The sequence below is a fragment of the Lycium ferocissimum genome, chromosome 10 (genome assembly GCF_029784015.1).
Source record: "Lycium ferocissimum isolate CSIRO_LF1 chromosome 10, AGI_CSIRO_Lferr_CH_V1, whole genome shotgun sequence".
Classification (NCBI taxonomy): Eukaryota; Viridiplantae; Streptophyta; class Magnoliopsida; order Solanales; family Solanaceae; genus Lycium; species Lycium ferocissimum.
The window spans coordinates 2,605,882-2,619,980 of record NC_081351.1 but is presented as its reverse complement, the minus strand read 5'-3'; the positions used below and the strand labels follow the sequence as shown (position 1 = coordinate 2,619,980).

General features: G+C 35.9%; 1 protein-coding gene across 2 annotated transcripts; it reads right to left on the bottom strand.

Annotated features, from left to right (window-relative positions):
• Positions 1-5,122: 5,122 nt before the first annotated feature.
• Positions 5,123-12,527, bottom strand: LOC132035435 (uncharacterized). Of its 2 annotated transcripts, none has more exons than XM_059425717.1 (7): positions 12,047-12,520; positions 11,249-11,325; positions 11,007-11,141; positions 8,597-8,651; positions 8,401-8,488; positions 6,528-6,626; positions 5,123-5,640 (listed from the first exon to the last, which is right to left on the bottom strand). In XM_059425717.1, exons 1-7 carry the CDS (start codon positions 12,373-12,375, stop codon positions 5,512-5,514), a joined length of 912 nt encoding a protein of 303 aa, XP_059281700.1. In that variant the 5' UTR covers positions 12,376-12,520; the 3' UTR covers positions 5,123-5,511. The 2 variants fall into 2 exon arrangements, 1 of the variants encoding a protein (XP_059281700.1); XR_009409248.1 differs by having other exon boundaries at positions 5,507-5,640; positions 6,528-6,739; positions 12,047-12,527.
• Positions 12,528-14,099: the final 1,572 nt, after the last annotated feature.

Below are 14,099 nucleotides of genomic sequence, written 5' to 3'. Positions count from 1 at the left end.
GGGTTTCAATTTTGAGAAAGTTGAGAAATGAAACAGAGACGTCTGGTTTTAAGTTTTCAAGAGTGCGTGCGTGCATACATCTGTTTGAGTTTGGGTGGCTTTGTCCATATAAAAGTGTAAATAATACACAAAAAATAAGTTCAGGGAGGTCATAGGACCCCCGTAACATCCCATAAATTCGAATTAGGTATGAATGTATAAATCTAGTATAAAGGTGATATTTTAGCTATACGAATCTATTTGGGATGAATTCGGGTGATAAACAGTCGTTTTGAAGTCAAACCAAAAAGTGAAGTTCTTAAGGCCTTCTAAATTCGTCTAAGTCTAGGACAGTCTGTACTTATGGCCTGTTTTCGGGAACTTGCCTTAGGAATTTGTGAAAACTTCCTTCTTGAAAGTTGTAGCCCTTTGAAATACCTTTCCAACGGTATATTATAGGGGTCAAGGAGACCTCTGTACAAAAAGTTATGGCCATTTTACTGAAGGATTACAAGCAAAACGTTTCACCGATCATGTTATACGAACTATTATACGGCCCATATAATTTTATACGGACCGTATAACTCGTCCGTACTTCGGGACGCTCCAAATCGATGTTCTGTTCAGCCATGATAAATATGTTCATATTATACGGACCGTATAACTTTATACGGACCGTATAATATGTCCATATAACCTCCGCCTCATTTTTGTATAAATCCAAGTCTTGAGTTCTTCTATTTCATTATTCACAATTCTAAGCCCTAGCAACAATCCAAAACATCAAGGTAAGTCAATCCAAACTCTTCCAACTCAATTCTAACATATATATATCTAATAATCTAAGCAACAAATCATTGTTCATAAACTAGGGTTTTCAAGAAAACCCATCTCAAGGTTCAAGAATCAAGATTTAGGAAATCTTCTCCAAAATTCAAGTCTTTAATTCAAGATTTTGGAGCATTACAGGTATGTAGGGTTACTATCTACGTGTGGGAACATCATTGTTCTTCCCCACGCCTCAAAATCCATAAATTATGATTCTCTACTAAAACTAGGGTTTCTATACCATGCTCATGATAACCCTAGGCCTATGTCCATGATTATATTATGCATGAATTGCTATTATTCTATCATTGTGTTCTTAATAACTCCATATGATTATTGAGAATTAGTCCGTAATCCATGAAAACCCATATCTTATATTCCATGGGTTCTTGCATGCATGTTTTAGCTAAAATGATTATTTCATGAATATCCTACATGTCTACAAGTTTTCATGCAACTATATATATAATTACTTTCATGCTATGATACAAGATACACAAACGCTAAATACAAGTTATTTCATGAAACCACGTTTACAAGTTATTTCATGATATCCATGTACAAGCAAGTTATATTCATGAAAACCATGGGCAGCAAGTGCCACTTATTTTACATGTTCATGTTTTTTGGAGTTGCATTAATTACCGAGAAGGCTTCAAACAGCCTGAAACTACGTAGCCACCGTAGGATGAGGATTGCTCCACCCATGCTTAGGACGATCTCTCATAATGACTAGATCCTTTCATAATATTATTAAATCTCATGTCCCTGGTAAGGTATGAGTGTTCTGCTGGTAGGACGCAAGTACCAGACCATGTTGTCGGTTATATTCTACTTTCTCTCCCTACTCACGATACTTTACACATGTTATATATGTATATGTACTCATGTTCATGATCATGTTTCAGCTCGCCTTCGTTATGTTATTATCATGTCCCATGTTATTTCTTTCGCTTTTTACATACCGGTACATTCAATGTCTTGACGTCCCCCTTTATTGCCGGAGCCCGCATTTCACGATGCGGTACGGATTTACAGGACGACGCCTCTGCTCATTAGGATCTGCACATACCAGCTTATTGGTGAGCCCCATCTCATTCGGGGTTTAGGCATTGTCTTTCTTATTTAGTTTTGCATCTAAAGGTATGCTGGGTGCCTTGTCCCAGCAAGTATGTTACGTGTTTCATGTTAGAGGTTTCATAGACAAGACAAGTGTCATGTTAGACTTCCGTAGTTGGTTAGCCGGTTTGGCTCATTTATGATATTGTCCGCATTCATGACATAACCAAGTACTTGTGTTTAATATTATGACTTATTAAGTTTTACAAAAGCTCATCATGCACTTCACTTTATAAATCCGCTCATGTATGCCTCATGATGATTCAGCAAGCCATGTGGTTCGCTCGGTCACATGCAGTCAGGCACCGAGTGCCGTGTTACGCCCAGGCCATGGTTCGGGGCGTGACAACCCCCGCAAAGTTGAAGTGTGTTATGAAAACTTTAGCCATAGTTTGAGTATGTTTTGAACCCTTTTCCCTAACAATATCCAAACTATTCAAAATGAGTCAGATTTACCCTCTATTGCATTTTTGGCTGAAAAATGCCCTCCAACTATGTAAATAGCTTAATGATTGTTCCAAAATAAGGGGGGAGGGGGTGAACCAATTTTGCCCTTAAACTATTCAAATGGGACAACTTTACCCTTGTTCTTTTATTTTTCAGTTGGGAGGGAGGTGGTTAAATGTGTGAGAAATATAATACTCACCATAAGAACTTTCGGTCTTTTATTAGCAATATTTAAATTATTGTTTATATAACAATATAATATATATGAATTGTATTTTGTATAATTAAGTATTTCAATATGGTATTTGATATTTTGGCATTTTTCTATAAAAATTGAATACCAAAATATTTTAAGAAAAATACATACCAATTACTTGTAACATCGAAATCGAAATGTCAAAATTTTTAATTTCGGTATAATAATTGTGTATTTATGAAAGTATGCAGACCCTTAGCTTCTTGTCTTAACATGTGTGATTTTTTTACTTTTTAAATGTCCTTGTAATCTTTTAAGAAAGAATAACATATTTGGAGGAGGAAAGATGGATAACAAAATGTGAATATGGAGCAATCCTTGCATGCAGATGGAACAAACATTAATACGTCAACATTTTTTACTTTTATAACATTTATTAGATGTTTTACGATCAAAATAGTCTTTTGAAACAATTATCAGTTCTAAGGTGTAATTTTAGTTAAAGACTCACAACGATAATTTTTGCCTCACAACATGTGTTTCATGGGTAAATTGTGAATAATAATGTTTATACTACTTATTGTTAAACGAGAAGTGTTTATACTACTTATTTTTTATGTTGTTACTATATTTCTCACACATTCAACCTCCTCCCTCCCCGTCCGACAAATAAAAATAAAAGAACAAGGGAAAAATTGCCTCATTCGAAAAGTTCAAAGGCAAAATTGGTCCTTTCCCCCTTGTTTTGGAACAACCATTAGTATGAAGAGTATTTTTGAGCTCTTTGGATAGTTGCAGGGCATTTTTTAGCAAAAAACGCAACGGATGGTAAATCTGATCCATTTCAAATAGTTCATGGGTATTTTTTTATCCTTTTCCCTTTTAGAAATTAAAAGGGGAAATTAGCACCTTTAGTCCCTCAAGTATGGGTAATTTTTCATTAGAGTAGAAGGTTAGTAGGTAGTTGAGCGTTGTCCTACTTATCTTTTCACACTAGTAATTGTAATATTATGCTGGTAATTTCTTGTCCTTCGATTTCTCTACTATTTGTTGTTTCTTATACTTCGATTATCGCATTATTTTGTGGTAGTTACGGCTTCTTATTTTAAGACAGCTTTATCATGCTTTTTATATTATTTTGTCATGACTTTATATACTAATTTGAACTACTTGTCCTTGTGCCGAGGATCTATCGGAAACACCCTCTGTACCTCTCAAAGTAGGGTAAGGTCTGCATGCACTCAACCCTCCCCAGACCGCACTTTGTGGGATTTCACTAGGTATGTTGTTGTTGTACTCAAGTTCCAAAACAAAAATACTCCCTCCGGTCCATTTTACTTGTCGTCCTTACTAAAAGTAGATGATCCAAAATAGTTATTATTTTAGAAAATTAAGATATAAATTAAATATTTTTTTTCACTTTTACCCTTACTCAATAAATGTGAAGAGAGATTAATATGATGAAAAAGAAAGTAGTATTAATTGAAATTAAAGAATAAATAAGAATAATTTAATTAATGCCTTTTTAAGGGGCGTGCACAAAAAAAAAAAAAAAAAAAAGTGAAATATAGCGGAGGGAGTATAAAATTTAATGTTCAGTTCAGATCGTTTATACTCCTTGGAAATTTGCTTTTGGGATTTGTATCAAATCAAAAAATTGAACTTTAATGTTATAAATTAAAACGAGAATATGTTAGTTTCTTCAAACCACAAATACACTCTATCCATGTTATTCCCTTCTCTATTAGTCAAAACTTATTTGTGGCTTTGTGGCCAAATTATTACCTATGATTTGTTAAACTAGTTCCTCTGCAACGATACTTTTCATTAGTCCCCGGTGATGTCAACTCTATCCACCCTCAGAATCAACTAAGCTCAAAAGTTCATGCTTATAAGGCAATAGTCATATCAGTCCTGGTTGATATCACTAAGACCAAAACTTTATACTTACAAAATATTGATAGACACCAAGGATGGACTTTTTAGTATTAGCTCTTATTAAGGTAAATTCTGTTGAATTTGACAAACACTGCCCAATTGGGTGGCAGTTTGCATGCTTGGTCCTCTTAAAGCTCCTCTTAAACTTTTGTAAAGTGAATAAGCAAATCAAGGCACGGAACTATCGACTCACTTTAGATTTTTTAAATTTGATGTTTCTTTATTTAATATATTCCAGTGTAATTTTAAACTATTAGTTGAATCGTAAGATTTTGACATTTGAATCTACTTCATATTTTAAATTGTGTGCTTATATTTTCCATAGAAAATATTTTTCAGGTGTTTGATCATGAGCATAAATTATTTCCCTGAGAAAATATATATTAAAGATTAATACTAATATTAACAGATTGCAGGGTGATTTGATGAAAATTCTGAATACTAACAAATCAATAACAATGTCTACGTGTTAGTAGGAACAAGAAAAAGGAGCTAAAAGTTAAGAGGGATCTAAGGAATATGATATCCGTCGTAAGTTATTATAGTTATAATAGAAATGATTTCCTTATTGGAAAACAATTTCGTGAAAAATGGCTTCCATCATCCCCACACACATTATTCATTTTCAAACCATAAACCAGCCACATATATTGGCTCTTTAAAAAGCTATTACAAACTCAAATTCCATGTCAGGCTTAAAGCCTTTAAAAATTCGGTATACCGAAATACAGAGACTGCAGAATGAATAAGGCGATACAATATACATTGCTTACATCATGAACATGATAATATTAACCATACATTTGACAATTGGCAATGTTAACATCTTGATATACAGTTCTTCCTTATATTGGATGAGAGCACAAATTTGTCCTGGGAGCTGGATCTCAAGGCACTGCTGATCTCTTCTCCAGGCTTTGCAAGGAATGCCCCGAAAGTGTGTCTCAGGTATGTTGAAGATATAACTGTTTTGAGTATTCATCAAATCTTTTATCTTGGACGCGTCAAGTAAACAATGATTGGTTAACTCGGGTATCCTTTGCTATTTCAAGATCCCTTACAAATGTCCGGAGGCAGCCATTGACAATGCGGGGTGCTGCCCCATCACAGAATCGTTTCGCAAGGTCAACAGCCTTCAAGAATGGGAGAATGAAATTATTTGAGTTCAACTGCTCATTAAGTGCATAATAAACAAAATGGTTAAGTGATGAGCGGGATCAAAAGGCGAGGGAAGGTGGATTTAGGGTGGGCTATGCAGGTTCACCTAAACCCACTACTTTCGGCTCGAACTACGTATATTACATGCACAAAAAAAAGATATCCATATAATAAGGTCATACTAGTCTGACCTCACTCTAAATCTTGGATTTGCCTCACTGATGATAGACTTTTTAATAACCAAGAAATCCCCGAAGGCCAATGTCAGACAGGTCGAAACTAGGTGGATGATCGGCTAGCTCCACTACCCTTCCCCACTCAAATACCATGCTTTTACCTGAGGCAGGTTCGAACCAGTGACATGCACCTAACTCAAACATCACAAACTTCTCTCTTACCACTAGACCAAAACCCTGAGAGCTTGATGATAAACTATTGTTGCTTGCAAGTTTCATGCAATATATAGAGAACTCAACAAAAAGAGAATTTTAAGTCATCTCAAATCCATAAGTGGAATCACTATGAAACCATTCACCTCATTGATGATAGACTATAGTTGCAAGCAAGATTCATGCAATATATAGGGAACTCAATAGAAAGAGAGAATTTTAAGTCGTTTCAAATCAACATGAGGAATCATTATGAAACCATTCACATCTTTGACTTAGCCTCCATTCCTGTCTTTTGAATAACTTCATTTTTCTCTACTTTCACACTAATCAACCTCAGTTGAAAAGCTCTTCTAAAGTTGATTAACAGAAAGTAAAGAAAGGGCGCAAGAAGAAACACTTTGCCTTTCAGCTTTTCATGCATGGGGAATAGGGAGGTTAAGTAGTCCAAAATGTTAGAGAGAGAAAAATACCTCATTGATGACTATTTGGTGCCGTGTTCCTAATACTGATATTTCAGACATTGCTAAATGAAGAATTGAAAGCTCCAGGATCCTGCCTGCAGGCTCATTCTGGAAGATAAATTCATGGCATTAGTGACGGGCGTATTAACAAATTCTGTCTTCTGAAGATACCAACAAAAAGTGCAACCTTGAAAGAGGGTGATTCCATCTGAACTGATACACTATCAAAACAAAAACACACAGAACTCCAGGACGAAAATGTTTGAGAATTGGAGGGAACAAAAAGGATATTGCTAAATTCTATTTTTTGCCAATTCGTCATTTTGAGGGACATGCGCTTATTGGATACAGATCACGAGACAACTGAAGAATTAAACTTTCCTAGCTTTTACAAATGGATGAAGTGAAGATCTCTTGACCTATCTACTCATGAAAAGCATTTATAAATCGCAAATTGTTCCTTTCACTTGAATTTAAATGAAATCCTATCTGTTGCTAGAATTCATATATTTCCTCCTGTCCCCGCACCGAACAATCACACAACAGCAGAAATCATATAACGTCTGGAGACTTAGTGTTCTGATGCAATAAGATCTATAACTTATCCAAAGTACTAAACTAATGAAGAGGTGGATTAAATTTCTATCATCTACTAATAAAATCTGTACAGGCAAACGGCAAGTTTGGCTCTTGAACTATACAGCTCATTTAATCTTGAACTCATGCAATACAAACAAATTCTGTAAACCACTCAAAACTTTTCTTTCATCGCCTCCTCCGCTATATCTTAAAACCACTCCCTCACACTCTGTAAACCTGACTCAGTGCGTAGATAGTTTGAAAGTGCTTGGCAAGATGGTAGAGAAAGGGGCGCAGGACAATGCAAGTGGAATTTCGAAGTTTCTCCAACCCTCTTGATGCGATGAGAAAATGGCTAGTATTCAAAGCTAGTCCCAAGAAAGCAAGCTAAATGGCTACCCCAATAAGAAGATGAAGCCTGATCAGGCCAACAATGAAAGCTTTTTCAATCAATCTTCTTTTGATTTTATTCTCGGCTGGTTCTGAAGGCTGGTTGATATTACACTACATCAGTTAGTTAAGATTCAATCCCCCAGGTTGAAAGAACATGAAACCATTCTGTTTCAATGAGGCACGAGAAACGATTGCGGGCAATGAAGTAGGTGAAGTGGTTGGATTTTGCAGGCTGTTCCAACCACTGCTGGATGTGATTTCAAGAGCCGAACGCTTAATTTGATAGGCTAACTTGGCAGAGGGACCAAGGTCGGTTGCTGAAGAAATTTGGATACTAGATTAACTAAAAAGAGAAAGAAATAAAATTATAAAAGTGCAAGAGCCAACCTTTTTTTGTTTTATAACTGAGAAACCAAGGGCAAGTAGCACATGTTTTGAAACTCAATGGATAATGAGCGGACCCGTGGGGTGCACACCTAACCCACATATCACGCGCTGCAAGAGCCAATCTATTTTCCTAGCCATTTTTAGTCCATAGTTGCCTTAAGAATATAAAACCTCCCAAACTTCAAAATTTTCTTAAACCCAAGCTTGTCTACATCTGTACATTCAGGACAACAGACCACACGTGACTTAATTAATCAAGAAAAGTATATTTTAATTTCATCATTCATTTGAAGGAAAAATATAGCATTGTTCCATTTACAGTATGAAAGAGTTTTCTCAAATTAGATACTGAGGCTCCTGTGGGAACACGCAGGGCAGGATTCAATCTGAATGTCATTCTAAAGAGTTGGAACTGGTGGCAGAACGTGGCTGTGTGGGTTTAAGGAAGAAAGAATCCCAAATTTTATGGTGTGCATATTATAACTAAGAGCAAGAATGTAAAGGCATAAGTAACACATTCAACCTTCCAATTAGCGGGTGCAACTTTATTTATTGCAAGCACGTGACTATCCCACTTTTCTTCGACTGCCACCAAAAGTTTCCGTGTGAAACTGCAAAGATGCAAGGAAATTATCAGTCTATGCATGCCTGCCCATATTTTGAAGAAAGTAGAAACTGTAAGCTACATAAGGAGAGTCATATGTGATTAATGAGCCTACCGCAAAATAAGTTTGCTGTATACCAACTTTGGTGGAGCAGAGAGAACTTCAGCTTCTGAGAGAGAGAAAAAAATTAGTGGATAATTAGATTGAATGGACAAATATAGAAATCAGCTAAAAGGAAAATGATAGAGATGGAAAACTTTCCACATCTTTTAATATAAGACAGAATTTTGCATTCATATGTTTTTACTAAAACCATTTACCGCAAACGTTACATAGTGATAAGGTCACTAAAATGCAAAAATGAATCTACGAGGGGATAGACTTCGGAGTTTGAATGCTCACCCAATCTCCCAGGAAATCGAGGAAGACAAAAAACATCAGAAAATTATTCCATCTCAAGGCAGAACTAGACCTCAATAGCATCTTCTGCAGATGAACTTCTGTTGAATAAAGTTTTCTTTTATCCTTCATGTGCATCTACTGGATTTGGGCTATAGGTGAAGAAAAACAAGGGTAGGAGCTTGGTCCTACTCATCATGTTCATTATACGTATATATGTGATTATTTGTGTAGAAATACTGTCCGTATCAGATATTGTTAATAAAATACTTTCATTTTCTTCACAAGGTCATTTCTGAAGAGCTTTTTCTTTGCTATTATTCCTTTTACTAGATTTTTATTTTTATTTTTAAAGAAGCATATAAATATGTCTGGTTAACATTACTATCGACGTCATTTTGGATTATGTGGCTTCTTGCAAAATATTTCCTGGAAAAGTATTTTGAGAAGCCCTCATTAAGCAATCAGCCATGCAAGGAAGTATCGGTGGGGATAATGAAGTTTTTAATAGATAAAAAGGACTTTCAAAAGCTTCCCCAAATAGTAACTAATGCTTTATTAATTGGAAAGAGGTGCATAACATTTCTCCAAAACTTCAGGAATCAAAAGCAAATAAACAAGACAACTCCAAGAAGTAAGAAGCATCAAAACCTGAAAAACAAACAGCAGAACCAAATCAAACACTTCTGCACCAACTATTGAGTTAACTAATAGCTCGTGAGCATCCTTGGCCTATGTTGCTCGGACTCGGTGTCGAGTGTCGGATACGGGTACGGATCTAGAGGTCCGATTTGGCATAATCTAAATTTTAAGATTCGGGGTACGGATCCAAATGCGGATACAGGTGCGGGGATTCGGCTAAAATAATTCAAAATTATAAGAAAAATAACTAAATCTATGCCTAGAAATAAAAAACAAAAATAATTTTTTATAGTTATGTTTCATTTATAATTAAATATTAATTTTTAATTAACTTGAAATTCTTCTAGATACAATAAGTGTCCACTCTTCAAGAGCTCTCCGTTTCTTTCAATTTGGCCTCAAATTTTTTCTCGGATTCCATGGATTTGGTCAAAGTATCCAATGTCGTTTGACCAGATCCGACACGAATCCAGTGTCGGTGTCGGTGTCGCGTCGTGTCGGACACGGGTGCGGCAGCAAAAGTGAAGGGTCCGAGCAACATAGTCCTTGGCACAAAGGAAATCACTAGTTCTTTCCTCGGTAAGAGCATTTTTTTGGAGGAAAGAAGCTGACACCTCAGTCTTTCAGAATGGAAAAGACAGCAAAATCAGAGATACTACATCCTATTCCCATTGTTGACAAATTTTGTGACCAAAATAAACCCATAAGCGTTGCTTCAACTATTGGGTTAGGTGGTATACTTAATCATCCCATGACTACAAGTCACTTAACTCCTCTAGTTTAGAAGGTTCATAGTTGCATCATAGGACCTACTCTACACATCCAATCAACTACATTCAAATGCATTCAAGATGTCTAAACAGCTTCAGGAAGAATCAAATATCCGAAGCAGAAAAAGAATTCATCAGCGTGATAGCTTACAAAGGAAGCACCAAAGGACACTTCAGGGTCTGAGGAAATACCCCACCAGAAAAATAGAACTATAGAGCAGGAATTTTCATCCAAGAAATTCAAGTACAGACAACTTAAGCAACCTTATGACTACGTACCCATCAACCCCAACTGAAAAAAAATTACCTTTATGGGTGGAAAGACTGAAGTAATGACTTAGATGAACGCACTCGTGAAGGCCATATAGTTGATTTAGCCCCTCAACGAGGGTAGGAATATCGATAACTACCAGAGAGCACAAGAATGGAGTTTGGTAATGATGCCAAAAGGAAATGTGGCTCAAAAAGAGATCAAAAGATGCTACTATGATGCTACTGATAAAAGTGGCCAAAAGATTAGTTAAAGATGTTAAGCTCAAGTTAACCATCTCTAGTGAAAAATATAGTAAGCAACATGAACCTAATTTTATGCTTGCCTTTGTGTGTGTGAGAAAGTGTATCGAAGCCGTATGGTCATGAAGAATTAAGAGCCGAAGATGCAAGACAAAGTAGCAAAGATATGAAGAAGTAGGCTCAACTACACATGTAAATACCTATTTCAGAATCATTTTCATCAATCTGCAGAAGTTCATCAGCTTCTTCAACCGTCTCAGTTTTCACAGGGGGCCCTCCAAAGCTCATGTGATTGTACTTCACTAAAATCTCCTTATCAAATTCATATCCCAGTTCTACGGTCCAAAAATCAAATAATTTTTAGCTAAAGAATGAAAAGAACCATAAGCTTAGCTGCAATTTCTTTAAAATTATAAGAGGAGCCATTAGAAGCAGCTGTTACCTCTTCTAATGTTCAACCGTTTCTCAAAAAGGCGAATCGGGTCTGACCCTTCCAAACACGCCGCATATATTGTCATCCTAAGACAAGAACATTATGCAACAGAATTACAACAGACATTCAGCAAATGCTACTGTTAAACAAATTTGTTTTAACATTATGGCTATCCTCCACTTGTTGTTATCTTTCATGTAATTCATAAAAGCAAGGCATCAGCCTGAAGCATTACATTGTTACATGTTATCATTGCACACAGAATCCTGAGTTCCAACCTTATCACCACCATAAAGAAAAAATATTTCCATGTACTTGTTAAGAAAAAGAAAAAAAAAGGTCCACCCTGAAGATGTGTTGCAAACCTAATTACAAAAAGGGTCACATTTTTACAGGTATTAGTTATGAGGGAATCTATGTAATATTTTATTTAGAGATTAGTTATGCAGATTCATGTATTAGTTATTCCATCTTGTCTCATGCATAAAATAATACATAGATTCTCTCATAACTTATACATATATTAGTTATGCGGGTTCCTAAGTTGCAAACCAAACACGGTATTAGGTGTGCTGAATTTTATATATAGCAAAAGAATGCTACCAAATATGATATTACTTATGCAAGATTTAATACATGAATAACTTAGCTCCTTACCAGGTACCAAACGATGTTTTAGTGTTTTTTTTTTTTTTTTTTTTTTCAAAAGTACTGTAATAAAATGGATAAAACTGACTCATTTGTAACAGTTCAAATTTTTATCTGAAATGGTTCACAGAATTAAAGAGAAGGGGAAAAAGGACATACAGAGCTAGTTCTCGGGCAGCTCTAGGACTACAGAATCTGCCACTCTTGTCAATTTTTGGCTGAACTGAAAATGTATCTGTGGATGATTGTTCTTCAACTGTTGTAAGAGCTGAAGGCTGAAGCAGAGAGAATCTTCCAACGCTGTTACTGTGGTGGTGGGAAGAAAAGAGCAAACGAGAAGAACCAGAAGAAGAAATGCATTTTGATAAAGAATTCAAGAAGATAAACCTCACTTGGGGTTTTGAGGTATTATAGGAAGAAGATAAGAGCATATTTGAAAGTGAAAAAGAAGAAGTAGAAGAGGAGCTAAGCACTGAAGCTGCCTCCATTTCTGGGTACTTTGATTGTGGGTTTTGAGGTATTATGATGTTGTTGAGGATGTTCAATTGGTTATGGATAAAGGTGCAGCCATGTACATACTAATTCACTGTGATATTAGAAGCAAGCTGTATGGTGTTTTTCCTTTTTTGGCCCTTTTCCTACTTCCAGCTATTCCGCCCCCCAATGAAAAGGGCATATTACACCATGTAACTTGGGCTAATTAATTAAGGATGACAAAAAAGGCTCAAAATTGAGTTGGGATAATTCTTTTTTTTAATTGAGTACGGGTGATAAAATTTGAATTAGTGATTAGGGAGTTTTAAACTTGTCCCAAAGTTATATTTTTAACACTTTGACCCTAAACTTTATTTTTTACACTTTGCCTCCAAGTTTTGTTTTTAACACTTTGACCCAACCCATATAAATCCTAAAATACCCAAATTGAAAAAGAAAAAAAAAAGCGCCAAAGTTCCTGGTCAGTTCAACAGATTAGCGCCATTTTCACTATTGTTGCCTCTTCTTCTTGCTTCCTTTCTTCTTCTTCTTGCTTCTTCTTATTCTGCTACTTTCTTCTTCTCCTTCTTCTTCTTCTTCTTCTTCTTCTTCTTCTTCTTCTTCATCGTCGTCATCCATTGTTTTGCTTTCTTCTTCTTCTTCTTCTTCGTCGTCGTCGTCGTCCATTGGTTTGCTTTCTTCTTCTTCTTCTTCTTCTTCTTCTTCTTCTTCTTCTTCGTCCGCCATTGTTGCTCAAGAAAGAAAAAAATGAGACCACCCGATTTTGCAATTTTTTTACTGGATTTTGTTCGTGTAGCACTGGGAATTACTTCATAAGTGTTTTCCGCTCATTTGGTAAGTAAAACAATGTTGTTTTATTTCAATTTTGCATTTGGGTATAAATCTACTGATTTTCCAACAACTTACAGTAGCTGTTGTAGTTGTTGCAACAGATAATGTGGTTGTTACAACTTCTACAACAGATTATGTAGTTGTTTTAATTGTTGCAACCATTGCCAAATACATTGTATAAATAACATGCAACAACTGAGTGAGTTGTTGCAACAGGTAGTCCACTTGTTGCAACAACTCAATGATTTGTTGGAGTCAGCTTCAGTTTTTGTCTGAAATAGAACCCAAAAAGCGGCCCCAGCTAAATGCATTATTGACTTGCTGCAACAAGTGGAATACTTATTTCAACAGGTAATACACCTGTTGCAACAACTCAATAACCTGTTGGACATCTTCAATAGTCTAAAACAGAACCCAAAAAACTGAAGCTGCTTCCAACAGATTATTGACTTGTTGGAACATGTGGACTACTTGTTAACGCGTAATACACCCGTTGCAACAACTCACTAATCTATTGACATCTTCAATGATAAAACAAGAACCCAAAAACTCAAGCGACTCAACAGATTAGTGACTTGTTGCTAACAATGGATTACCCGTCGCAACAAGTAGTCCACTTGTTCCAACAAGTCGATAATTTGTTGGAACAACTCTTCGCTCGTTTTAATTTGGTTATAGTTTGGTATGTACTCTCATGACCAATTTTTTGTTAAGCAAAATATCTTTAGGTACCTCGAACACCACTAATGAGGGACTCAATAACAATAGGGGTTGATTGCCATAGTGAATGAATTGAGAAGAACAATTGATATGTTTGGCGATGGAAGGGTAGTGACATGTTAGAGACGATAAGGATGACCGTCCAAAGAGATGTTGTGTTTGATGA

What these genes read in the sequence shown, in the direction of transcription:
- LOC132035435 (XM_059425717.1), bottom strand. Translation starts at nt 12,375, where the DNA reads ATGGAGGCAGCTTCAGTGCTTAGCTCCTCTTCTACTTCTTCTTTTTCA. An exon ending in TGAAAATGATTCTGAAATAG is followed by an intron (nt 8,652 to 11,006) that starts GTATTTACATGT and finishes TCTCTCTCTCAG; the next exon opens with AAGCTGAAGTTCTCTCTGCT. An exon ending in TACAGCAAACTTATTTTGCG is followed by an intron (nt 8,489 to 8,596) that starts GTAGGCTCATTA and finishes GCATCTTTGCAG; the next exon opens with TTTCACACGGAAACTTTTGG.